This window comes from Patagioenas fasciata, chromosome 6 (genome assembly GCF_037038585.1).
Source record: "Patagioenas fasciata isolate bPatFas1 chromosome 6, bPatFas1.hap1, whole genome shotgun sequence".
Taxonomy (NCBI): domain Eukaryota; kingdom Metazoa; phylum Chordata; class Aves; order Columbiformes; family Columbidae; genus Patagioenas; species Patagioenas fasciata.
Genome location: NC_092525.1, coordinates 8,064,086 through 8,090,215, shown reverse-complemented (window position 1 = coordinate 8,090,215; position 26,130 = coordinate 8,064,086). Strand labels below are relative to the sequence as shown.

General features: G+C 47.4%; 1 protein-coding gene across 10 annotated transcripts in view; it reads left to right on the top strand.

The window, feature by feature from the left end:
• The window catches only part of ELAVL4 (ELAV like RNA binding protein 4), an 85,023-nt gene that overhangs the window by 14,545 nt on the left and 44,348 nt on the right, over positions 1-26,130 (top strand). For 2 of the 10 annotated variants that reach the window (XM_071809882.1, XM_071809881.1), the window contains exons 1-2: positions 2,544-2,688; positions 24,820-25,060. In XM_071809882.1, coding sequence (XP_071665983.1) covers positions 2,572-2,688; positions 24,820-25,060 — 358 coding nt within the window. In that variant the 5' untranslated portion in view covers positions 2,544-2,571. Of the gene's footprint in view, positions 1-2,069; positions 2,248-2,543; positions 2,689-5,006; positions 5,236-5,524; positions 5,548-5,949; positions 6,005-6,279; positions 6,408-8,040; positions 8,077-24,819; positions 25,061-26,130 lie in introns of those variants that run through there. The other 8 variants (XM_071809884.1, XM_071809883.1, XM_065842010.2 and 5 more) reach the window with 8 other exon arrangements.

Here is a 26,130-nt window from a genome sequence, read left to right as displayed (position 1 = left end):
TTCTGCTAAACCATTGTGTAGTTCAAACCCATCTCTCAACTCTTGCGTGCATCTCCTTTGTTCCTCATCCACCTGCGCCTTCCCGTCTGTTGAACAACAGAACGCTCTTCGATCAGAATTCAGTATTAACTTTATGATAGGAATGTCTTGGAAAAGAATAACGCAGTTCTAGGTGTAGATGTTTAGCCCTCTGGAAGGATGGAGAAGGCCAGGTTGCAGTTGGTTTGCTCTAATCACGTTAGGCCAGGATTAAAGGGGCTTCCTCACACCGGCTGCAGCGCGATGGGGCCGTTGGGCCACGTTCTCCCCGCCCCGCGCCTGCCGCGTTGCTCTGCAGCCGGGCTGATGGTGGCACGAGGACGGTTTCATATCGATTGGACGGGTTTGCCTCGGGGCGCGAGCGCTGTGGGTCCTTCAGGATGCTCTTCCAGATTATTTTTTCCCCTTTTCATTTGAAAAAAAAGAAGTCTATTTATAAAACACATCTTTAAATCAGAAGAGTATGTGGTCATCGCAGCACTGAAGTTACCTGGAAGTAAAAAGTCCTTAAATAGATTATCACAAAGACCACAAAGCCAAGAATACTTATTTACTGGATGATTACTTTTTTTTACATTAGAGGAAAGTGACACTTTTAATTAGTGTTCAAGGCATATGGTGAATGAGAAAATAAGCTTATTTCATGCAAACAGAAATCAATGCAAATAACCTTTCTCCTCATATAAAAAGGGATGACTTGAAACTCAATACATATTCAATAAGGTTAAGTCATTACTGCATCACTTTAATATTAGTTAAAGGCCAACAAAGAAAATCACTGCTCCACGTGTACTCAGTCAGCAAGGATTGCTCTGAGTGAAAGGATTGGGTGCTGGTGCTTTGTAGATGGCAAATCTGCAGAAGTCCTTGTCCATATAATGCGTTTATTCTTTAACCTCGGTAAATAACCTTTTGGGTTCTGCCTTAGCACAGGTAGTTGCCAGAGATGCCTTAATTCTGCAGTGACGCTCATCCCATCGTGGTGCTCTTTGTTCTTGCTGATCTGTATGCCCTGTGTTTATTGTTCTTTCTCACACCTGTCTTGGTTGCCTCAGTCTTCTAAACGTTGCTTCTCAATACTTTGGCACGAAATGACTTTTCAAATGTTTGTGCAGCACCTAACACATGGATCCCGATCTCATTCAAGCCTCTGGGTGTTGCTGTGGAGCATTAAGCGAATTAATATGTTTTTTTAAATAGTAATGGAAGTATTCCTTGAGGTATTTGACCTTAAAGCGGAAAAAAGCCCCGAACTTGCAGACACGCAGGAACGGGGACGCTTTGCTAACCTGGGAGACTTGGGTGCTGTCAGACTGGGTCTTTCCATGTATTTCAGTGTTGTGCTCTGATGCGTGCAACAGTGATTTTGCGGATGAATTTATGCCAAAATACGTCACAGCAGTATCTTACCCAGTTGTCTTCGAATTTACTGGGAGGTGTAATTTGTATTTTCCAGCAGACCCTACCCACCCGTGAATGATTTAGAGGCTGGATTTTGCGTTCCCGTGGTGGAACTGCTGTGCCGAACTTCAGGCTGATGTTGTTTGTCCTGCAGTGCCGACCGTTTCTGTGGGCGTGCTGCTCCTTCTGATTGCGCTTTGTTCTCAGAGCTGCTTGGATTTCATCGTTGAGTCCATTTTTGCCGAACGAAGCGCTCCTGTGTGAATGTCAGGGTCCCTTTAGCAATCCACAGTAGAAGTCGGTGGTTTTAGGGGGTTTGCGTGTGGGCTTCTGCGTAGGAAAGGGCATCAAACACCGCGCGTTCTCGTTCTTTTTGTTGGTCTGGCTCGCTACGTGTAGGGGATTCGGGCCGTATATCACAACCAGCAGCTATTCCAAGGAAAATCTTTAAGATGGTTACTTGGATTTGTGTGCACTGCCCACCTGGTGGTTGTGGAGTGAACTGTTACTTTAAAGAATAGTTTAAACAACAGCCATGTTTGGGGCAGGCTGATCTTGCAAAGGGAGCAGTGCATATAACAGGAGTCTACAGTGTGATAAGGGGAAATTCAGCTCACTGACTAGATGTTTTAATGTGCGAACTCTAGGGAAATAACATATTGACTGTTCTGTTGTGCGCAAGAAAATTGAAGAACCCTTTGCAGACAGAGGGCTTGCAAAGGATTCTTTCTGTTTCTCTTAACCAAAACCTGTGGCAAGATGTTTGAAATCAGCAGGACGCTTAATGCTGCTTTGTTAAATAATGAGGTAATATTTTGTCACTTTTTCTGGGCAGCATCTGTTTTTTCTCCTTTTTCATCTGTCTGTGAAGGATTCAGTGTAATCTGATGGAAGTAGGAGATCTGGGGGGAAAAAAGAAATCATTCTTCAATTTTGTATTTTTTATTTCCTTTTGATGCTTTTGGAGAATTGGGTTGGCTTTTATTTGTGGTTTCAATCGGCTGCTGTTGCCTAGGACATTATGCCACGTAAGGCTTCTAAACTGCACAGAGTAGGTAGTTATTAACGCTGAATTGGCTTCTGGTATAGTCCATCTGGGCTCTGTATGAGAGAGCTTGCTAGCGGCTACTGATGCTAAGATACCCGCAACCTTTGGGATGTATGCGTGGTGGAGAGGGGCTCAGTGATATGAGATCACTTCTTTTAAGGGAAACTGTCATTAATGAGTCAAGAAACTGCTCATTTATGGTAAGGAGAGGGGAGGGGGGGGGGAGCTGGGGAACAACCCTGTGATTTCATTTTGATATTGGATTAGCTGTTTAAGACAAGTTTCTTTTTGTGAGGATGGCAGATTGCATTAAAAAATGTGCTTTGCTGAGGGGCTGGCTGGCTGGTGCTGGAGAGGCTGTGCTGGGGATCTGGTGCTTTGCTAACGTGTCACAGCCGTGGCGGGGTGCTCAGTCCTTACCCGAGAGATAAACGGGTACCGTTGGAAACCCGAGAATAAGGGTGACTTTTCCAACAATAGGATTGTGCCTTTGTGTGTGCGGAGAGGCCTCCGAGGCCGCGGGAGCGGAGGCTGGCGTCCCCGGGAAGGGCTGCGTGCCGGGAGCGCTCGGGGTGCCGGGCACCTGGGCGGACGTGGACAAACAGCCCGTTTTCCAGAGCAGCCCTGTGCTATCATTGTCTCCGAAAAATGGCCGAGTCTTTTCATATGCAGAACGAATTTCTAGTGACAAACTAGGCTGAAGTTGAAAAGACTTACCGATAATTTCTAGGTGCCTCTTTCGGTGTTATTAACCCCTAAAGAGACCTGAAGTAAAAATTTGCATTACAAATTTAACTTTAATATCTGATGTATATTTGCACGAGAAGGTATGGTAATGTACAAGCTCTGTCGCGTTTCGATGCCCGTGTGTTCGGTCTAAGAGGTCACTAATATTAGACTTAGGATGCCTTGTCTTAGGAGCCAGTTTAATCTTTACGAGTTTCTACCAAGCTACAAATGTGCTCAGAAAGATGCGTGGTGAGAGAAACCCTCTGCAGCCTTTCACATTGTTCGTATTTTAATTGAATTCAGTGCTCATTCCCCAAGTAGATTGTACGATGTCTTTTCAATGTGATTTTTCTCCTTGCTCGGTCTGTTTGTAGCTGGATTTTTAAAAGCTTACTACATTTCCTATGTTTTGTTGGTGTGTTTGTGTGTGTCTGTGGTTTAAGGAAATGCAGAATGTGCAGCATGTCAGCTCAGAGCTTCCCAGTCTGGAGGGCATATTTATGCTTTAAAGAAAATCAGACTTGTAGAACAGTGATGATCCGATGACATGTTTTAGAAAATGGGTTTGGTGGTTTGTAGCCAGGTTTCTTTATTCAGGGAAGAGCTGAGTGAGCTTATAGCACGGCCCATCCAGCTTTCTCCGGTTTGAGCTCCTGGGTTCCGAAGCGCTTGCCATGATGCTGAATTTTTAGAAAGCGTATTCGGCTGTTGAATGTGCGAATGGTGAAATGAAATGATTCCTACGTGTGTTAATAGAGCAACGCTCGGTTGCTTTATTTGAGATGGACGTACGTCCGAGGTTAGGTGCAATTACAGGGTGCCATGCCTTGGTCAAAACAAGCTTTAGGAAAATAATTCCAAGTAATAGAAAGAAATGAATGTTTCCCAACTTGTGGTAATTTTTACTAAGCTTGCTGTGGCGGGGAGAGGGTGAAATATCGCTGCTGGGAAGCGAAGTTGTGTTAGTTTGTCAGCGGCGGCGAGCGGAGGATTAATGAGCGTGCATTGTTAAGTGAAGCACGTTTCTATCTGAGCCTGGAAAAAAACCTCTTAAATGCCCAAAGATCGTGGTGGTTTTATTTCCTGTAGAGCTGAAGAATAATGAAACGAGGTGGTGAAATGATGTGAAATACAACTGTTGTTCAGGGGGAGCGCTCTGACAAATAGGTGTCTGCTGTGCCTTTGACAGCAGCAAGTGACAGAAATACAAAATCCACTTCTAAAAATACGGATTTAAAAAAAAACCTCGTGGGGCTGAAGGAGGAGAGGTGGGCTGATAATTAAAATCAATAGTACCTGAAAATAAATGCAGCTTTAAATGCATGTCGAAGTGCTTTTGTTGTGCCTTTAAGCCTAGAGGCAGATCATTAAATATGCATTTCTCCGGAAAGCAACTGTCGAAAAAGATAAGGTGGCTAAAATACGCCGGCCCGGGGAGCTGGGCGTGCGGAGGTAAGGAGGTGCGGGCACCGGAGCGTGGCCGAGGTTCCACATCGGGCCGAGGGCTCCTGCGCCGCGGGGTGGGAGCAGGAGGGGAAAATGAAGCAAAATACATAAAATAAAAAATACGGGGATGCATGTTGTTTCTTCAGCCGGGCCTTAATTACTAGACACAAGCAGCAGTTCAGAAATCTGGTCTCTGTTGTTGCAGAGGTCACCGAATCATTAACATTGTCAATCTGGCAGCGGCTAATTTCAATAGCACCTGATGTCGCAGCGCCCGCCCGCGCCGCGGCGGCCAATCAGCGCCCGCCCGCCGCTGACAGATGGGCCATAAAGGCGGGGAGGGCGCCGGCGGCGGCAGTGCCAGCAGGCCCGGCCGGGACCGCCACGCTCAAACAGGCCGTTTCTTATTTATTAGAATTATTATTCTCGCTGCGCAAACGTCTAGCACTGTGCTCTGTGGATCTTTAAAAAAAAAAATTAAAATAAAAATAATTCCCTGAAAAACCTTTAGCAAATCTGTAGAAGAGTTGAAGCCTTTCAAGACCCAATATTTGCCATTAAGAATGGTTATGGTAGGTATTAGTAGATTTAAAATCTGATCGTAGCGGGTTTCTATAGAGGTAGATATAGAAGCTAACATATAGATTTTCCCCGAATCTGCATCATTCTCAGTCTGTGTTTTCACATGAATGTAGTTTTCTGCTCCTGATTTGTTTGTACGTGATCTCTCCCTTTTCCCCTTCCCTTCCCCTTCTCTCTCCCCCCCGCTCTCTCTTTCATATTTAATGTGTGCGTATCCTTTAATAAAGGATGTACTTTGTCGTTGTAAGGTAATCGCGGTTCTCTCAGAATAAAGCAAACAGCTCGTTTCTGATGCGGGGCTGGTATGTGGCTAACTGGGATGCGAAAGGAAGAGGCTTTTTTAAGTGGCGGGGGGGAGTTAATTTCCACAGTGACATTTTGGAGATACAAATGCAGAGCAAAATCCTGGGGAAGGGGGGTGGCGGTCGGAGGGGGGAAAAAAAGCCTCGAGATTGGTAATTTTCTTTGGGTGGACTGCGCAATAGGTATGGTAATTTTAAAAGAGGGTGATTTATATGAGCTTCAGTAAATGCTGCATATTGTATTTCAAAGAGTTTCCTGTCATGACCTCATAAAAAGAGGAGGAGGCTTGTATGTGTTGCAGCGCCTAGTATATGTCGATTTTGTTGCATCGTTGGGCAGCAGCGCTGTAAGAAGGAATGTCAGCTTTTACATAACGCTCTTTTTGCTTTTGACTCTGTGAGGGGCTGTAAGGGTCCATCTTTGTGATCACAGATGGAGTGGAATGGCTTGAAAATGGTAAGTGAACGGGGAGAGCCTGCTCGTGGGGTTTTGTCTTGCTTCTCGCGTGCCTCGCGGATTTCTTTTGTTCGGGCGGCGGATCGTGACTCATAAAATAAAATTAGGGAGCCTTGCTTTTATATACATTTTTTTTTTTTAATTTTTTTTTTTTGGGGGGGATATGTCTGCCTGCGTGTGTGTGTATATCTATATATCTGTTTAACGTATGTAAGTGTGATGGCACTCCACGGCGTTTCCATCGAGCGTTGCGTTTGCGAGTGGCGAGGATGGGCGCCGCTGCCAGCCGGGTGTCATTGTACCGCATGTGCCTGCCGGAGCGGGCAGCCCGGGATGCCTGCCCGCCGCCGCCCGTGTCCCGCCAGCCTTACACCCAAACCCGCTAATCGCCTCTGAGATTCAGGTAGTGCGCTCGCCATGGAGCCGCTGCTGTGCAGGGTGGATGGATGGATGGATGGATGGATGGATGGATGGATGGATGGATGGATGGATGGAAGGGTGTGTTTTTTTGTGTGTGTGTGTCGGGTGGGGGCTGGGGTGTGGGGGGGAAGCCGCGTTGTTTTGTGCTTTTTTAAAATGCTGGGGAGAAGTCAAAGCCATTTATGCGGAAAAAAAAAAAATAGTATTTCTATTTTTAGCCCGTATTCTGCTGGCAGCGGAGCCCGAACGCGCCCCGCTCGGCCCCTCTTTTGTGCCTTTTTTCGCTCTCCTTACAGATTGTGCAAAATGGCATGATCAGATACAACCGGCGGGGCGGCCGGGGGGGCTGGGACCCGCACACACCCGGCCCTGCCCCCCGGGGCTGGGGTGGGGGTCCCGGCCCCCCCGCGCTCCCCTTCGTTTAACGTTTTGCAGACTTTAGCCGCGGATATTTATTATAACCGGGGAAACAAAGCGACGGTCTTTTCCCATTCTTACAGGATTGTCTTTGTCTAGCTGCTTGTTTTGATGGGTGTAAAACAAATAAGATTAGACTGAGCAGCCGAACTGAAAGCGATAGCTGGGAGGAAAAGCCAATGAAAGGTTGCCGGGGAAACGAGCACAGGGGAAGCTGAGTGGGGGAGCAGGTGGCAATCATGTGGGAATACTGCAAACAGCGTAAAAAAAACCTAAAAAAAAGGCAGGGGCTACCTCGATTATCTCTGCTGTTCTTTGTGGCAGTCACAACTTTAATTATTCTTTATAAATAGGTGTTAATTACATTTCTGGCTCAGGCTTACAGTGATTTCTAGAAATCTGGTTTTAAGCATCTGTTCTTTCTCCTCTGCAAAGAGGGTTATCTCCCTCTTTTTTTTGTCCTCCCCCCTCCCTGCTGTGAAATTGTACGTGCAAAAAATGGCAAGGGATCCTGCGAGGCTGTGCTGGAACAAAATGTAAATTATCCTGAATGAAGTTGACAGAGGTATAATAGTGAACTCCCACAGCTGATAGCTTCTGCAAATCATTTCTTAGAATTTTCCAGCAAATGTCCCTATGAGAACAGTAGGTAGAATGAATTTACCCTAAGCAGTGATTTTGTGTTAAGTGATATTGGTATTTTTACGAAATCAGATGGTTATATGGCAGAATAATCAGTTCAGGGGAGTTCACCATATCCTGGGGTTTATGTGCCGAGTGGAATTTATGAAAATAACGAGTGTTCTGCTCCTCGTCTCCAGCCCCACCTTCAGCCCCATCTGTGCTGCCTGCTGGAGCCATGGCCACTTCTCCTATCGGGCTCCTCTGGCAACTTCACTTTGTAACTGCGGCTGAATACTCTGCTGATCGCCGTGGTCTCTCGGTGCAGAGGCAGACAATAATGGCAAACAGCAGAAGTGCGTCCTCAAACAAGGCTGTCGGTGCTGGAAGTGTTAAAGGAGCATAGTAGACTAGTAGGTGATAGACAGTAGCGTAGAAGATACAAAAATGTGGTTGCCCAGAAAATGCTCCTCTATCTCGCATCGGGAGGCACGAGAGCAGCAAAGCCAGGATGCAGAACACGCCTTGCTTTCTGTCTTCAGATTTTCAGATATTTTTACTTCCCTCCTTTCTCTGGTGCAGGATGACTTGGAATGCAGATTCAAGCACGACTGGTAGTGCTTCGTTTAAATACGAATACAGATAAATTAGATGCTCGTTTTAATTTGCTTTGTTTTAGGCATCGCTTCTGCTGCAATCCTTCCTGTGAATAACTAATTGAATGGCCCTCTGTAAACTGCACTGCTTTGCAATGTAGAGGAGGGCAGAAATCTGGAGGGTGTGTGTGCGTGTGTAAACCCTGTATTTGTCGGTCTGTGCATGTGCAGAGCTGTGTTCTGAGATGTATTGTAGTTGTACGTGAGAGTAAAATAATTTTTCTTCTGTGCAAAACAGAGCTCCTGTGTTCTGAATCTGCTAACTTGGGCATGACAATAAATAAGGGTGCCTTTTATTGTACACAGCTGCATTGTTTGCTTTAAGAGCCAGCAGCGAGTAGTTACATTTTCGTTTTCTGTCCAATTTGGTGTTTCGACAAAGATTTAAAAATAATGTAATCCTTGTTTTATGGCGCACGTGTTCCTGCCCCGATCTTCCTCCCCTCTTTGTTTTAACATTATATTAATGAATACAGCCTGCATGTACATAATGACATTTTCTTTTTGCATATGAAAGATTGCATTGTACATCCTCCTATAGAAAAATAGCTATTAAGTTAGCAACGTTGAATTCAGACTGCTACAGAGAGTAAAGAAAGATTAAAATGTTAGAACCTCCTTCTGTTCAGACAAAAAGGTAGAGAAAATGTACTTGTCTTCAGAAATACCATTTTTTAAAATAAATGTGGTCTTGGTGAACAGAGTCAGAAGGGCTGAGATTTTGCAGCTGGGTGTTGGTGCAAGGTGAACAGCAGCCCTGGGTCTGGAATCCTCTGCCCGTGTCCTCTGGTGCTCAGGTCCCGTGCTGGATCCGGTGCTGGATCCGGTGCCTCTCCTCTGGCTGTCTTGGTGCCTCCTTTGCTTTCGTCTTTATTAATTTCGCGTTTTTGAGCTCTCTCAACGTGAGCCCGAGCTGTTGTGACAAAGGATGGTTACAATGAGCCAGAAGGGCTATACTTAAAAATCCCGTTTGAATGGGTTTGGAATAGTCTTCATCATCTTTATTTGGTCCTGTTAAATATTGTGACTGTTGAATGAAAATCCGGTTGTGTTACTCTTAGATATATTTAATGTATTTTTTAAAAATAATATCTTCTAGGTTACAGTGCATTTTTTTTCCTCAACCTTCCTACTTGGTATGCTGGGAGTGTACTAATTAAATGCAGGTTATTTTCTGTGTGTAATTGTTGTGCTGTTGGTTCATAACTGGGAGCCGCTCTGCATCCCGAGCTTTCTCAGAAGAAACAGAGTATGATTGCTTCCCCTATTCCGGCAGGGAATTTGTGTTCTTTGGGAACTTGCACTTCCAAAATCGTTTGAGCAAACACCCCAGGCAAGAAATGGGCAGTGGCAGAGAATATTATAGCGAGAGGGAGAGAGACGCAGATAACTTGACGAACGCACTCGTCTGTTGAGGCAGTCTGTGTCCACTAGACAACTCATTTACGTGCCTGGACACATTAACGTGTACATGTGTTTGTCTGTGGGACAGCTGACTGGATACACTCGGATGCACCGGCAAATGCTGCAATGCAGTATTTTTTCAATGTCATTGGGGTTTTTGGGGGGAAGTGGGCGCAAACGGCCCTTTTGGAGGGAAGGCGATGTTAAAAGCCGCGGTGCCTCTGGGAAGGCCAGGCCAGGATTCGCTGGTGTGCTGGGAAGTCGCCCTCCCCCATTGCACTGCTCTCCCTCTCTGGCTCCTTCTCTCTTTCTTTCCGAGCAGGATGGAGGAGGAGATGGGTATGCATGTATCTTTATATATGTGCTCGTGCGTGTGTGTCTGCCCTTCTCGTGTGAGTAGATGTAAGGAAAATGCTGGGATTTGTAAGAGAAAGGAAAGGGCATTCGCATAACGTGCTACTTCTCAGTTGTTGGCGTGAATGTCCAGCTACCAGCAGCTAGGGCTTCCAGGGAGCTTCCAGAGCAAGGCACATTGCTCATTTCCTAAAGAATTTTGCAAAGAGGAGGGTAACGTTTTCATTCAACAAGCACAATAGATCTAATTCTAATAAAAAGAGTGCTTAATGGGGACCTGTACCTTGCCTGAGCCTTTGCACTTGAGTACGTTTAACCATTTGAGATCATGTAAAGTGAAGGTGTTGGAGGAACATTCAAATATTCAAAGACTGTTTACTCGCCTTTTATTTATTTTTTCCCTCGAATGACCGGTCTTTACTTGGTGCAGTACCAGCGTGTCTGAGGTGCAGGGGGCTTTGGTGGGTCACTGGTGTTACAGGGAGGAGAAGAGACGAGGGAGAGAAGGTGCTGGTGTGCCAGGGTCAGTCGTTGTCTGCAATGAGCTGTCCAGAAGGGGCAGGGAAGGCTGGGGGGCCGGAGGAGGCTCAGGCGCGTGGACCAGCGCTGTGCTCCGGGGAGATGGGGACTGGTGGATGGGAACCCGTGCGGTCCTGTGCTGCCCCTTAATTCCTCAGAGCCTTGACTTTGCAGGTTTGTTACTTCGTTGTTCGCACGTTTAATTATAGCCAGTTTTGGGTGGGAGCTCGGGGCGCTGAAGATAGGACCTCGTGTTTACTGAAGTATTCAGTTTGCAATAGCACTGGAACATCAGTGTTAGACATGAAATACTTTCAGAGGAGATTATAAGAATGCAGTTAATTTTCGCAACTCTCTAACGTTGTCTGATTTGTAGCATTTACATTGCTTGCATAAATTCATTAAAAGCCAGCTCAGTAGAGCTGGTGTTATCTTTATTTTCTGTGATGATGGTCCGTGTTTTCCCCTAACCATTTTGGAGCTTCTGATGCATTGCTGCTTCTTTAGGGCCCCAGAAGGTGGAATCTGCCTTAGCCATTGTTCTACCCTTGGTTGTGTCTTCTGTGAGGACTTTCAACGCACAGATCTGTAAAAATCAGGAAACGCCGTGAGCCAGTTAAGAAGCTTAATTAAAACAGGATGAAAGGAGAACATTGAGGAAAAAATATAGCGAAACCTTTGCGCCTCTTTTCTGGGAATGGTTTGTTTGCGCAGTAAAATGCAAGCTTGGCTTTGGCAATGTTCAGAGTCATGATGTATATAAGGTTCTGTAGTATGCCTTTGTTGCTAAGGCACACACAGTTCCATCAGCGATGCTGTTGTGATGGGAAATTACGTCCTTGAATTCTAAAACAAAAGATAATTAAATACTTAGTGTCATTTATTTTATTATTGCTTTTTCATTTTTTTTTGTTATTGCCCTTTATTGCTGCAAAAGCTCTCACACATTATGGTTGGTGTTTTTCCCAGTCTGGAGCTGTATACCCATTGTTTTTGAGGATCGGGGTGGTGTAGCATGTTTGGCTTTTGAGGATGCTGAAGTCTTGGAGGTGAAGGCCATGTTGATACCCCTCCGTTCCGAAACAGACGCAGATGGCCATGGGAGGTGGTTCTGTCACTTGCGGTGCTTCAAGAAGGTTCCACACGTAAGGCGTCTGTCCACATAAGCGATTTTGGGCGCTGGCGGAGGGCAGCGGTGCGCCGGAGCCTTTCAGTAGCGTTGGGTCCTCCAGATGCAGCCGCTCCGGCTGCGCTGGCCGAGCCCGGCGGGAGAGCCACACCGCTCTGGGCTCGGCTTCGTGGGGGACGCGTGGGGAGAAGGTCCGGTCCGACCCTCCCTGCGGACACCGAGGGGTGGTTACGGGGCAGGTAACGGCGCCGCGGGGCCGCGTGCCGGCCTGGCCGTGCCGCTGCGCTCGCTCGGCGGAGCTCAGTGCTTTGCTGAGCACTGGGTGGTGTTGACTCCCAGGCTGAGTGCTGTTGAAAAGCTTTTGTAGGACATAAGGGCTGAAGGAAGCTTGTCCTTCTTGTTTTCTTCCCCTTGTGAAACTCGGGCTTGCGCACTAAAAAACTCGCCAAGACAGCAATACTCACCATTTATAATTTATGGTAGATCTGACTCATCTTGTGATGTTCTGTCTAATTGCCCAGTGAGGACGTGGAATTCCAGGAACCAGTTTTGTCCCCTTGTCTGTCCTGGTACAGATCAGGACAGCTGCCAGAAGTCCACACTGCTCTACTGCTATTAAAAGCAAAAGTGATATTTGTGACTTTGAGAATTATAATGGATAGACTAAACTTCCTTGGAAAATTTCATATTGGACGTTTTTTTGTTGTTTAATCTGTGGGTTAATTTAAGCTCTTGATGTCTGTACGTACTTAAGGTGTGGGGAAGTCAAGCTGTCTGGTAGTTCTGGTTCAAGAGGGTTGTAGAAAACCACATGAGCAAAAATACTAATGCATCTTTTCATTGAGTGAAATGGTGACCTGGGGAGGAGGCCGTGCCTTTTCTGGTCCTTGTCAGCTGACATGTGGACTCTAGAGCCATCAGACAATTTGTGTTGGATAATCCGAAATTCACAACCCATGTTTAAGTCGTGACACCGTGGTGAGGTGTGAAGATGTTCTGCATTTGGCATCAGAGATACTTGGGGATTTGTTCTGTTTTTACTTGGTGGCAGGGTTTATAAACGTGACCGTTGATTGCTGTCCTTGTATTCGTCTTCTCCTGGTCATCCTTATCTTCGAATGGCCGTCAGTGGCTCTTTGCTGTGCTGTGTGCAGAACTTGCAGGCAGAGGCTGGTGCTGATATTTCTGTAGAGCAGAAGGGGCAGTCACGACACCATAGAAGAAATAATGCATGTAAACAAATGCTCCCTCAATAAAAATAGTTCCAGTACTGTTCCCTGTATATCTTTGTTCCAAATGAAGTTACTGGCAGTAGATGAGTAGGGGGAAGTTGATTTTTAGCAGAAAGCGTGAATGCTGGAAATCCATCCTAACGTGCGTGTGCCAGCTCTGCCGCGGCAGCGCTGCTGCCGGTGCCCTCCCTGCGAGAGCAGCTGTTCGGGGAATTAATCTCATTGCTGGGTGCGGAGGGTCCTGCGGAGCGCAGCGCGCAGCGGCGGTGGTGGCTGTGGCCATTTTTAGTGTGGCCGCTGATGGGAGCCGACTCCATGATCTCGCACAGGAGCGGGTTGGTCTGTAGAATAACTGGGCCAGGACAGAATTGTCATTTTCTGTATTTCGTGTGTTCTGAGAGATTCCGGAGTGCACTTCAGAATTTGACATTGCGTTTGATAATTTATAGAGCACAGTTTATATTTAACTGTAGACACACTAATCCGGGGAAAAAGAGTAGTATATTTTTAGAATCCCTTTTTTATTGTCTGTGCTTGTCATTACCCAACCGCCGAAGGAGGTGTTCACAAATGTGGATGCTCGCTGGGGTAGAAGATGTTGAGTTCAGGGTGCATCGTCCGTCTTTGCTGTATGCAGAACTGGATGTGTCCGCGTGGTGCTCTTCGTGGCCGTGGAGCAGCCGTGCGGCACGCGGAGCCGCGGTGGCCGCTGCAGGAGCCGTGTTCTCCGGAGCTGTGGCCCCGGAGCGGGCCGGGGTAGCTGCGCCGGGGTAGCTGCGCCGGGGTAGCTGCGCCGGGGTAGCTGTGCCGGGGTAGCTGTGCTGGGTGCCCCAGCAGGCAGGGGCGCTTGGGTGGCAATACTCCTTTTAATGGTGACACAGTGTCGCTTCTGTCACTGCCTTCTCCTTCTTCGAGGTGAAACAGTGATAAACCCAGAGCCGTGTGCGCTCTGAAGAATCCACCTGTGGCTGAGTATTGCAGAGGGAAAGCTAGCCAACAGAAAGGACAGTAACTTCGGTGTTTTGGCTGTAGCAATGTTAAATAAGCTGCCCTTACGTGGTTAGGCTATAGGACGTTTCTGCCTGGTAATGTGTAATAGCGCTGGTGCTTTTCCAGTTGCCCGTTGGCCCCCCAGCCGGATGTGATGTGTGGGTTTGGGGCCGGGTCCCAGCGCTGGGCGGGCAGAGGCTGCGGGCGCTGTGCCCCCGCACGGCCGCCCGTTCATCCGGGCCCGAGAGACGCAGATCTGCCCTCTTTGCCTTTTTTTAAGAGGAGTCTTGAAGGATTTTTAACTTCTTGGTGTTTGGGGTCTGTTTGTTTATTTGAATAAGAATTTGATTTAATTTGGAAATTTTAGGAGGCATCTTAGTAATTGGAGTAAGGAGGGTGTTTGATTTGGCCTGTGGCGCGTTTCTCTGTCTTAGTACAGAGATTAGTAGGGTTTATCTCCAGGATAAACCTTAAGGATCTCTTAACCTGACCTGGGACATATACCTGCATATGCACTTGATATTTTGTCCTTTATTGATTAATCATATATTATTAATCTGTGATAATGGGTTTTTAGCTTAGCATAGATGCTTTTATGCATGAGGTCCTTTGAATCTAAACATTACTGGGGTATTTATCCCGTGGCGTGCCTTGGGGCGTGCTCTCCTTCCAGCCGTCGTGTAGCTGTTCCTTCAGTGGGGCCGTCGGGGGAGCAGCTCTGCGTGCTGGGTCACGTCTGAGCACTTTCCCACCACAACGTTTTCGTCTTCACCCTCTGTGGTCTGTTCGTGACCCTGGGGATGGTGATGGCCTTGTGACTTTGGAGGAATTCATTGCCATTTTTCTGCTGTGGGTGTGTTACAGGAGCAAGAGCAGCTGTATTTCATGAAAATGTTATTTCCATAAGCAATATTAACGTGGTGCAGGGCTGTAGGCTTACAGGTGATCTGTGGGAAAGCTGTGAACTGTATTACTAGTCTAGTTCAGTTTCCAGAGGAATACACTGTCACTTTGCAGGAAGGTGACGTTTCTGAGGATGGAGGTGGAACCTCTGATGCTCAGCTGAGTCCTCTTTAGGGTCTGTCTCTCCTAGGCCTGCACGCAGCAGTATCCATAGAGATGTTGTTGCCAGCAGTTGAGATGTACACATGTTGATTAGTGTTGCCTAATTGCATTTACCAGTGTGTCTTCATTAAGATTCTGTTGAGGACAGAGCCTTAAAATATCTTGGTTGTGGCATCCGTTTTGCTAAGCCATCCGTTCCTGCCTAGTATGAGCCTGTCTTTGCATGAAAAATGTATGGGCAGCATTTTCAGAAGAACTTATGGCTTAGGAGCTGAAATTCTGTTGCAGTGAGCATTAATGAATCTTAAATTGCTTAAGGGCCTCTGAAAATTGCAGCTTTTGTTTCTAGAACTTCAGTAGGAATAACAGCAGTGGGGGGTTGGATGTTCTGGGCTTCACAGAGAGCCCGCTCTGTGCTGCCTTTGCCTTCTGCCAGGTGGATGTCTGTAGGTTTCAGCGTGGCTCGTGGCGCAGCTTTCGCCATCCGAAATCTCGCCTTGCAAACGGTTCTAGATCGTGTTCTTAAAGGGAAGAACATGAAGTGGCATCGTGGCAGGCCTGGAGCAGCTGGGGACCTGCAGCCGTGGGCCTCTGAGACCAGCGGGCGCGTGCCCTGGAGCCTGCGGCAGGACGCGGGCAGCGCGCGTTTCCAAGTCACCGGTACCGTTTGGTGATAGATCAGTAGTGTATAACTCGGTGACATAGTCAGTAAACTAAACAGGCAGTGATTAGGAAGCAAAACTCTGAACTAAAAATAAAAATCAGGAAGTAATCGAACATATAAAAATGTTTTCTCCATTTCTCTCGCTTTCATTTCAGTGTATTTTTAGGCCGTGTGTCCTTTAAACTGAAGATCTGTCTTAGATATTGGTCTCTACCACACTCTTATATTATTATTATCTAGTACCCAGGCTTTTGAGAAACCCTCTCCAATCTTTAAGGGTTTGTGTCATATACTTAATATTTTCGGTGGTGTTTCTTTTTTTAATCACCATGCTAGCACAGATTTTAAATATGCTTTTTGTTAGTCACCATCCCTTTCAAGAGGGACGAGGCAGTCACCAGGAGACCTCTTGCCTTTGTGGTATCTGCTTAATAAATGCAATCCATGGAGGAAAGGAGGATGTTACCGCATTTTGGCTTGGAGCCTCAGTCACAGAAACATCTCGTCTTACTGTTGAGGTTGTTTTTTCGGACTCCTTTGGCCTTCGTCTGCATCTTGAAAGAACAAATAGTAGATGCAGATGAGAAGCAGGAGGGAATAAGGAGCAATCCAGAATGATGGAGTAATATTTTATAAGGGTTTTATTTATGTGGAGAGTTGCCTGGTACGGGTTTGGCAGGAGGGGGGTTGGAGAGGAAAGCAGATGTTCCTTCAGAAGGCAGAGCCTGACCACGTTGCCTTGATCCGGGCCTAAGAACCGCCCAGAGCTCTGAGCAGAGGTGTCGGGAGCCGGTGGTGGCCCCGTCCCAGCACAGGACCGGGACACCCTCCTGATGCCACCCGTTGTGTGGGACACACGGGACTGTAAGGGGTTTTAACCTGAGCTGGCTGCGTGATCCTTCTACAAGACTGGGGATGCATCAATTGCGTTAAAAATGAGGGATTTTTTGTGGTGGCTTTATCCACAGCTGCCTCCCAGCGTGGTGCTGAGTGCTGTGAAGTCAAGGCGGCATTCTCCCTTATCTTCGTGTGTCAATTACATTTAATGACAGAAATGACTGCAAGCAAGTTCTGGTGAAACCAACCCACTTAGAGAAGGGAGAGCTGGCTGGCTTTCTAGAAAAGTTTGTCTTGGTGAAAAGGATGACCCTGGTACAGGGGTAGTGGGAAACCGCTGCAACCATCGCCTCTTATGCTAGTTTTCCTCACTTACTGTTTTAATTTGTGCTGTTGAGCACATTTACTGTAGACTTTCATGAGATGCTTGGAGGACACTGAAGAGTGGAGCCACACACCTCTGAGACTCCAAACGTGTGGTTTCCCGTAGTCATCGCCAGAGGTGAAGAAGCTGCAAACAGCAATTGAAAAATGAAGCCAAGTAAAAGTTCATGAAGAACCTCAAGTACTGTGAGTCAAGGTAACACATAGGGCAGAGCTGTAGCTCCATTCTGCTCCTGGAATGATGGTGTGGTGCGTACAGGTGTGCAGTGCAGCCCGTGCCGTGCTGGCGGGCGCCTGTCCGTGCGTCTGTCTGCTGGGCGCCGGGACTGCTGAGCTGTGTGTGTGCCCAGCCGAGTTCTCCCATTTCTTACCCAGAGGACCTGCAGGAAGAGTAGGAGACCACATCAGGTCTGTGATACGGTGCCTTTGTTCCTGTCTTGTGGGCAGTTACCAACGTGTAGTTCTGAGCGTGGTTTGCTGATACCTCAGTAGTTATTGATGGTGGAATGGTTGTGGCTCCTTTATTTCCCACTCATTCCATTTTATCCTTGAAATCAAATGCAGAAATGTAGAGTCCATTCTGCATGGGAACAGAAGACATTTAAGTGAAGCTTTCTCATAAAAAAGCCAATTTGGTGCTTCATAATGCTGTTTAGCTCTTTCAGAAAGCTGTCAGGAGTGGTGACCCTGTCACAGGGCCGGGTTTGAGTAGACGGTGTTGTGCTGTAGAGCCGTCACAGGTTACTGTGTCACTGCGGCCGTTTGCTGGGTGCCTTCCTTCCTCTTTGACTGTTCCCTTCTGCAACACTTGGAATGAAACACCGGGTTCTGCCTCTGTTTGTCAGTGTGTGGGTACAGCAGCGGTCGCTGCCCCACCACCCATCCGTGCAGCGTCTCGCACAGCTCGGTGCTGCTATCAGTTACAGCCTTCAGGCACCGCTCTGCCGTAACAGCCAATATTGCCAATAAACTTTGCATTCGTTTCGCTGGCGACAGAATGTTTTGTTTTAGCATATTCACGCAAAAGACTATAACGGATAACTTCAACTATTAAGGAAAATAATTTTCTCTTTTTGTTTGAACGGAAGCTTGCCTCTGGAAATGATGGCATTTGTTGTCTTCTCCGTTCGGATCGTTTGTGTGCTCTGTACAGTTGTTGTGGCACCCATGGATGTGAACCTGCTGGGGGTGTTTCAGCGCTGTTTCAACCCGAGTGCAGTGCGCTCTGGAGCTGGGGTTTTGTCAGACTGTCCCTGCCGCCTTTCTGAGCTGGGGTTTTGTCAGACTGTGTCCCTGCTGCCTTTCTGAGCTGGGGTTTTGTCAGACTGTGTCCCTGCCGCCTTTCTGAGCTGGGGTTTTGTCAGACTGTCCCTGCCGCCTTTCTGAGCTGGGGTTTTGTCAGACTGTGTCCCTGCTGCCTTTCTGAGCTGGGGTTTTGTCAGAGTGTCCCTGCCGCCTTTCTGAGCTGGGGTTTTGTCAGACTGTCCCTGCCGCCTTTCTGAGCTGGGGTTTTGTCAGACTGTCCCTGCCGCCTTTCTGAGCTGGGGTTTTGTCAGACTGTGTCCCTGCTGCCTTTCTGAGCTGGGGTTTTGTCAGACTGTCCCTACCGCCTTTCTGAGCTGGGGTTTTGTCAGACTGTCCCTGCCGCCTTTCTGAGCTGGGGTTTTGTCAGACTGTCCCTGCCGCCTTTCTGAGCTGGGGTTTTGTCAGACTGTGTCCCTGCCGCCTTTCTGAGCTGGGGTTTTGTCAGACTGTCCCTGCCGCCTTTCTGAGCTGGGGTTTTGTCAGACTGTGTCCCTGCCGCCTTTCTGAGCTGGGGTTTTGTCAGACTGTGTCCCTGCCGCCTTTCTGAGCTGGGGTTTTGTCAGACTGTGTCCCTGCCGCCTTTCTGAGCTGGGGTTTTGTCAGACTGTCCCTGCTGCCTTTCTGAGCTGGGGTTTTGTCAGACTGTCCCTGCCGCCTTTCTGAGCTGGGGTTTTGTCAGACTGTGTCCCTGCTGCCTTTCTGAGCTGGGGTTTTGTCAGACTGTCCCTGCCGCCTTTCTGAGCTGAGACTTGCAGCTGGGGCTCTGCTTGAAATATTTAGTATGGCTCTTACTCAAAGGAAGGTAAAGATAGAGCCTGTAAAAGTGCACAAGAGTAGGGAGGGTGTTCAAAATACAGAGGGTTAGATAATGATTCGTTTCTGGGGTATTGGATTTGCCTCCAGGCAGATTTACTCAAAAGCTTCATTTTATTCCTTCACTTCATGTTCATGATGTATTTATTAGGTAAATAATAGCAAAGTCTAGTTGTATGGTACATAAGCCTTAATAAAAGTGTAATCGACAGTGCGATTTGGCAGTTGTGTTACAGAGGAGGAAACCTGTGCCGGAGCTGCGTGCGGAGGACTGGTTGCATTGGTTGCCTCTGCTGAGGTCACTTTAGGAAGAGCCCGGTGTGATGTGTACGCCAGGTTCAGGTGCACCTGCCTCTCTGCCTGGAGTTGTGGTTTTGAACCAGTGCATACCTAAAATGACTCTCTTTTTGTGATGCTGCTGTGGGAAGACGTGGTTTTACGATGCAGTGCACTGTCCTGCAGCAATGCAGGTGTGTGCTGAGCTGCCCAGAGTGGCTGCCTGCGGGCGGGGGCCGAGGGCCCTGGTCTGGCTGTACCTGTGTGTTCCTCTCCGCTCCTACGGCCCGAGCGCCGGCCGTTCACACGCACCAGCACCCGATGGGCCGGCCAGGCGGCTCCTGTGCATTGGGTTTCTCTCACCTGCAGGGAAGTCCTTGTGGGACCAAGACTTGTGCTGGGCTGGCTTCCCTTCCCTTCAGAAGAGCAGATACGGTTGCAGTTGAAGCCTGTTTGTCATTACAGGAGGGAGAACCTTGTGCATCCAGGTTTATTTTCTTCGAGAGGGTTGGTTTGTTTCTCTCCTGCCGTGTTGTAGGAGGTGGCTGTGGGACCTCTGCCGTGGCACCGCTTGTTTTCGCCCGTCAGAGCGAACAACTCGCAGTGCTAATTGAAGAGCTTTTCCGGATAAAGTGAGAGCTTTGCATTATTTATCTGAAATCTTTTTTTTTAATGGGACAATGTTCGGAGTTTGTTCATTAATGAACACTTAAAAATAATATAAAATTAGACCTCATGAATTCTTCATGAAGTGTAATCTACCGTGATCATTTTTCTTGGCATTTAGGTGCTGCGAACAGTTCATTATTCATAATAACTTGTTTGACTTCCTGAGTCCTCAGAATGGGCACGTCTGGGTGAATTCTCCATAGTTCTTAGGATTTTCTTCAGATTTTAAATTTAGGAAAAGATTGCTTGTGGTGTGTTTAAAAACACTTCCCTTTAGTGCCTATAAATAACACTCAATTGTTATTGAGTTTTTTCCCCGTACCTATTAAATTAATTTCTCTTTCTTGTGGAAAATGGGCAGTGGCGTATATGTAATTCAGGTACCAAGAACGGGTGCCAATTATTTGCTGATAGAAGCTCCTTTCAGAGCACGTGTGCGCCAGTCCTCGGTTCACATGCGGACCTTCTAGGCTGCTGAGAACACACACAGTAAATAGGAAGCATGTGTATTTCCATGTATGGAGCCATTGGCTATTGGTTATGCATGCAGGAGGGAGATAAGACGGTCTTAATCAGTCTGCGGGTGGTTTCCCAAATGATTCATTACCTGTGCTTTGTAATATGTGACATCCATCTACCATTTATTCTAATAACTGGAGATTAATGTCGGTTACTCTGGCTTGTTTAAGCATTGTAATAGTTGTATTTATACATACAGGTATTCTTTGCGTTATTGTTGGAACTAATATTTCAGCAGGAATAGATTGAAGGTAATTGAATTAACTGTAGGAACAACCAAACAGATGAACATACGACAGAAGTATTTCTAAGCGTTATTTGTGGCGCGGAGTTGCTGTGATGGGTGTTGGTTGGCGCTGTTAGCAGGCGGTTGTACCCGGCCGTGGGGAGCAGTGCTCGCAGGCCATGCCGCCGCCTTCCCCGGCCGCGTCGCGCTGTGTGCTCCGTCAGCCTGGAACACCCGTGCTCTGCCGTACGGGACCGCGCCGGCACAAACAGGGCACCGAGAGGGCGTTTTCAAAGGCAGCAGCCTGGTGAGATACACCCAGAATCTGAAATACGGGCTGCCTTTAGCTTACAGAATTGCAGCCATGAAATTCTGTCACAGATTGTATTGTTCAGTGCTGTAAAGGCAGAATATTCAAATTATTGGTGGCTAAATTATCAGCGTCTATCAACAGTCACTGCAATTTATTCTTCTTCAGAGCCGCTGTAGGTCTGTAGGTAGAACACGGTGCTGGCAGTACTGGGAGGCTGGCAGGTTGACGAAGAAGGGTTTGGTGGTGTGGGTTTAAGCAGCGCGTGACTGTCACCACACGTGACATTGGCACCGTGGGGTTGCAGGACCGGTAGGAGCTGCCCAAATTGGGTCAGAGGACATCTACAGAAGCATAGAGATGCTGCTGGGTTTGCGTGGCATGTCTGGAGGTGTAATACTGATCTGCAAGGGATAAGAGGATGTATGTATATGTGGTGGGGTTTTTAATTAACATGGGGGCTCAGTCATTGCTGGATTTTTCCACATTTATTTTGCCTATATCCAGATAAGCCCTTGATGAGTTAAAAACTCCCAGCCTCCTTTAATATCTCTGTAAAATTGAATTACAGCCCAAGACTTTGTTAAAGCAAGTTATTACCAGTAATTAAGACAAGATGAAATTTACCTGTGTGCCCAGGAAACCAGAGCTATCAGTTTCAGAAATGTTCACGTTGTGGTGCAGGTGCTGAATTAAAAATCTATAATCTTAGTGTTGTGCATAGAGGAAACAGCACATGAAATGGTGAAGTCTGTTCTTCGAATAAGTGTTTTTTCGTGTGACGTGGTGGCTGACGTGGGGTGCACAGCTCTGTAATACTGCAGCGAGGTGGTCACCAGCAGGGCCTGTCCCGGCGCACCCGCTCCCTTCTGAGGTGCCTGGGTTAGTTGGGCAGAGGACAGAAGGTTTAGAAAGGAGAGCTAGGCCTTACCTTTTCGTTACCTTTAATAACTGAACTCTTTACTAATTACGTGAATCATTATGTGCATTTAAAATAACCATTATTCCTTTGTAAGAGCTTTGAATGCAAACTCCGGTACATAACTGCTTTTGCAGGGAAATCGCTCTGTAAATGGAGACTTAAAATTATGCAGAAAAACAATTGCATTGGAAATACTTGATCCGAAACATTTTTAATAATGTATCAGCATTTCTCTCTATCCATGTTCTTTTTTTTTTATAAAGCAGATCGATTTTCAGTAACCTACAACTTGGCAATAATTTGAAGGGCAAATAAGTGCCTTGATTTTCATTCCTACTATTGAAAAATCAGGCAAAGCTAATTGGAGTTGAGTGGGGAAGAAAACCTGGCACCTGGTGCCGCGTTAGTTCATGCCAAGATGTTTTGATGAAGTATTATATGAGAGAATCTGCTCGTTCAAGAACAGATTTTTACAGAGCAGCTTAATTTTCTGAACATGTTAAATATCTGAGTTGAATTGCATTTATTTGCTTGATGTGGAAGGTAAGCATGCTGAAAATGTAACTAGGAAGGGTTCAGAAAATGCGTAAGTAGGACACCAGCCAGTTTCAGATTTTGTTTTCTTTCACAGATTTGAAAAGATCCGGGGTTATTGTTTATCTGGGGAACTATAGATAGCTTTTGTGTCTGCTGCTAATAATAGATGCTGTACCTTCCTCAGAGCTTTGTGCTCCTGGAACTGAAACCAGTGTGTGCTCTTCATCTTGGCTTTAGAAGGCAAGATCAGTCCTTAAAATTGCAATGTACCGTGTGGGTTTTTGGTGTCGGGAAGGATGCAGTCGGGTGGTCGAGCCGCACACGGAAGGCTGCGATTAACTGTGTCAGCTGCCTCGCTCGGCCTCTGCTTGTGTCTTGCTGGCAGAACTGGCATTTCCCCCCAGTCCTTGGCCCGTTGGTGCACATCCAGCCGGTGTGAGCACAGGGTGCTGCGGGGGGTGTTTGTTTGTTTCACTGGGGTGCACATCCAGCCGGTGTGAGCACAGGGTGCTGCGGGGGGTGTTTGTTTGTTTCACTGGGGTGCACATCCAGCCGGTGTGAGCACAGGGTGCTGCGGGGGTGTTTGTTTGTTTCACTGGGGTGCACATCCAGCCGGTGTGAGCACAGGGTGCTGCGGGGGGTGTTTGTTTCACTGGGGTGCAGGGCAGCAGGCTGGGCTGGGTGGCGGTGGGGCCGTGGACACCAGGGGCTGATGCTCCAGCTGGACTGCTCAGTTAAACAGATGTAGCAGCATCTGAAGCATTTAGGAGTGTGAGTAAATACATTGATGAAATCGGATTGAAGGGGAAAGAAAAAAGGAAGCGTGGCTGATAGGGGGTGAAAGGGAGGGTCCCGAAGGAGCGCTCGGGATGGTGACATGGGCAGGGACTCTGCTGTGGAGGTGCTGGTTTTCCTTCAGGAAGTTGCTGTTTTTGCAGAGTTAATTTCCCAATGGTTCTGCGGTGTGGTTGAAGCACAGTGTGGCAAGGCTGCTTCGTATTTAAAAACTGCAAAACGAAATAGCCGTTCCTGATAATACAGAATAATGGTAACGCAAAACTTATTTCCATTGATTAAAAAGGGGGTAATTTCCTGAAGGAGACATTAAACTAACACTTAAGCATTTTAATTGAGGAAAAAAATAGAATTGACCAGAATATAACCCGAGCCACCCTCACGCAGTTAATTTTAGAACAGACGCCCATTTTCTGCTGTCTCCCCCATCCTGCTGAGTTGCAGCCCTGATTTGTCACAACATGTACCTCCCTGGGTTTAGAACCAAAGAGGCGAGTTAGGTGTTGAGCGGTTCTGGTAGTCACGGGGTGGTGGAGGGAAGGAGGGCCCTGTGGTGTCCGGCCCTGCCTTGTCCGAGCCGGGCTGCGCAGCCCCTGCCAGCGGCCGCTCGTCCTGCGCTGGGGCTTCGCTCCTTGGTACCAGGCACCGGTGCAGCTGCGGCGCCCGCAGGCAGCAGGAGCTCCCATTGCAGTGGCTTTAACTGGGCCAGGCTGGAGACTCGGCCGATGTCCTTCCCTTGTCAGCACCGGTGACAGCGGGGCCGTGTTGGAAGCCGTAGCAGAGACAGACACCTGTGTAGAACAGGCCCAAAGTGCCCAGGTTTTTCTGCTTCCTTAGTTTGCCTGTGCAGTTTGGGGTGAAATCTTGCGTTCTAGAGGCCTCAGGCCGCAGATAAACATGCGGCTTTGCTCATGTGACCGGTGGCGCTGGTGACAATGGCGCTGCTGTCCTGCCTGCTCTTTGCTGGGCTGGACTCTTATTTGTCGGTTTTTCAGTCTTTTCTGTGAAAATTAGTGTTTTACATTTCAAGAGAGAAGCGCTTGTTAAGATTCCAGCCTCCACCTGTGCCTGATAAGCCTTTCTCTGATTAAACCTTTCTGATTCCAGTAAATATCCAAAGACCTTTGTATCTCTGAAGATTGCAAATCCAGGGCCTTATTATTTAAAGAGGTGTCAGCTGGTTAGTGAAAAATACAACTGGAGAATATAGGTCATCCCTAGAACCAGCAACTGGTACGTCTTGGGACAGCGGGTGTGTTAACTGAAGGCAGTCTGAGTGACGGCAGGTTGCAGGTAGACTCTGCCTGCTTAATGTTGTTGTCATTGCACTCTGTGATACACTTATTAAATAGGTAAAATATTTTACCTTTTTGTGTAGAGCGTACACTTACTTCATCTGATTTAATGGAACTGTAATTTTAATTATGATTATTACCTTAAATTATAATTAAATTTATGTGGTTTGCATTTACGTTTGTGAAAATGGCTGTGTGATGAAAGCGGGAATCGGCTTTGCATTAACAAAAAATGTAGGTTTTTTTAACTGCATCTTCGGATGTGCTCACAGCCAAAGACTAGCATGACCTACTTTGCAACAATAACAGAGGAATCAAGCCGGGTTTTTTTGTTGAAGTCTGTAAATTGGCCATGAATGCTACCTACTCATTCGTTTGTAAGTATCTTTAAAAATAGCTATTGTATCTATGAAACTTAAGGGCTTTTTCCCCCCTTCTCCTCTTCTTTTGCTGTAGATAATTAGCACCATGGAGCCTCAGGTGTCAAATGGCCCTACTTCCAATACAACCAATGGACCCTCCAGCAACAGTAGGAACTGCCCTTCCCCCATGCAGACGGGGGCTGCCACAGACGACAGCAAAACCAACCTCATAGTCAACTACTTACCCCAGAACATGACCCAGGAGGAGTTCAGGAGTCTCTTTGGGAGCATTGGCGAGATCGAATCCTGCAAGCTCGTCAGAGACAAGATCACAGGTAAGCGCCTCGTTGTTGGTTCACACGCATCGAGGTCAGTTGCCGTTTGGGTTGGCGCAACCTGGGTGCTACACCGCGAGTGCCCAGCACAGGGATGCTGCGAGTGCCCGGCGAGCCTTCGGTTACCAGGGCTGCATCCCCAGCCTCTGCAGGAGAAGCCCTTTGTCTTTCCGGCTCCGTGCAGGCCTGAGCGGAAGAACAAACCTGGCCAGCCTGCACGTGTGTGCCACCAACAGCCTCTCAGCACAGCTCAGACGATGTTATCCTCATCATCTGGGGTTTATTTAACATTGGCTTAAGTTGTAGGAGGGTAGTTCAAATGGCTTGAGCCAGCTGACCATTCTTACTATTTCTTTTGAAGCTCGCCATACCTTCATCAAATTTTTGTCTGTTTCAACACCACTGTAAAGTTAAGATGGTTCTGTGTGCTTGCTACAGCTTATTTACAATGGCGTTCTTGTAGAGCAGTGGTTTGTAATTGGGAGCCACTGCTCTGGATTTCGTTCAGACCTTTGTGGGTACTGGTTAATGAACTTAATTTTGTTCCCTGCAAACATTTTAATTTTCTGTGATCCTTTCTGGCATTAAGCGGCACCCATTGGTAGCTGCATTCAGAGCAAGAAAAGCCTCCCATTACAGATATTGCCTCGCGCAGCAGAGCGGTGTCTGCGGCGTCGCTAGAGGAGGTGTGGACGGTGCCGATGCGCCTCGCTTGGGCTGTGTCCTTGCAGCTGGAGCCCGCTGGTGCACAAGAACACGGTGGGATGAACAGTCAGCTTTTATGGACCGCTTCCTGGGTTAGTTGATAGTTGATAGGTCGTGTGTCTACTCGCACCACAGGTGGGGAGCAGCCGAAATGCCCTGCTCCTCAGTGCACACCAGTGCTGGTATGTTCAGCGCAGAGAGCAGCCGCCTTGGCAGGGGGGTCCAGAACAGGCACCATGTAACAATGAGGAATTGTAATACACCTCTTCATACCTACTTCCGTAATAGCCTGACAGCCGTTGTATTGGCAGCCCTGAGATGATTTGCTTAGTGTTTTTAAACACGCAATGCTTCTTTTTTATTTA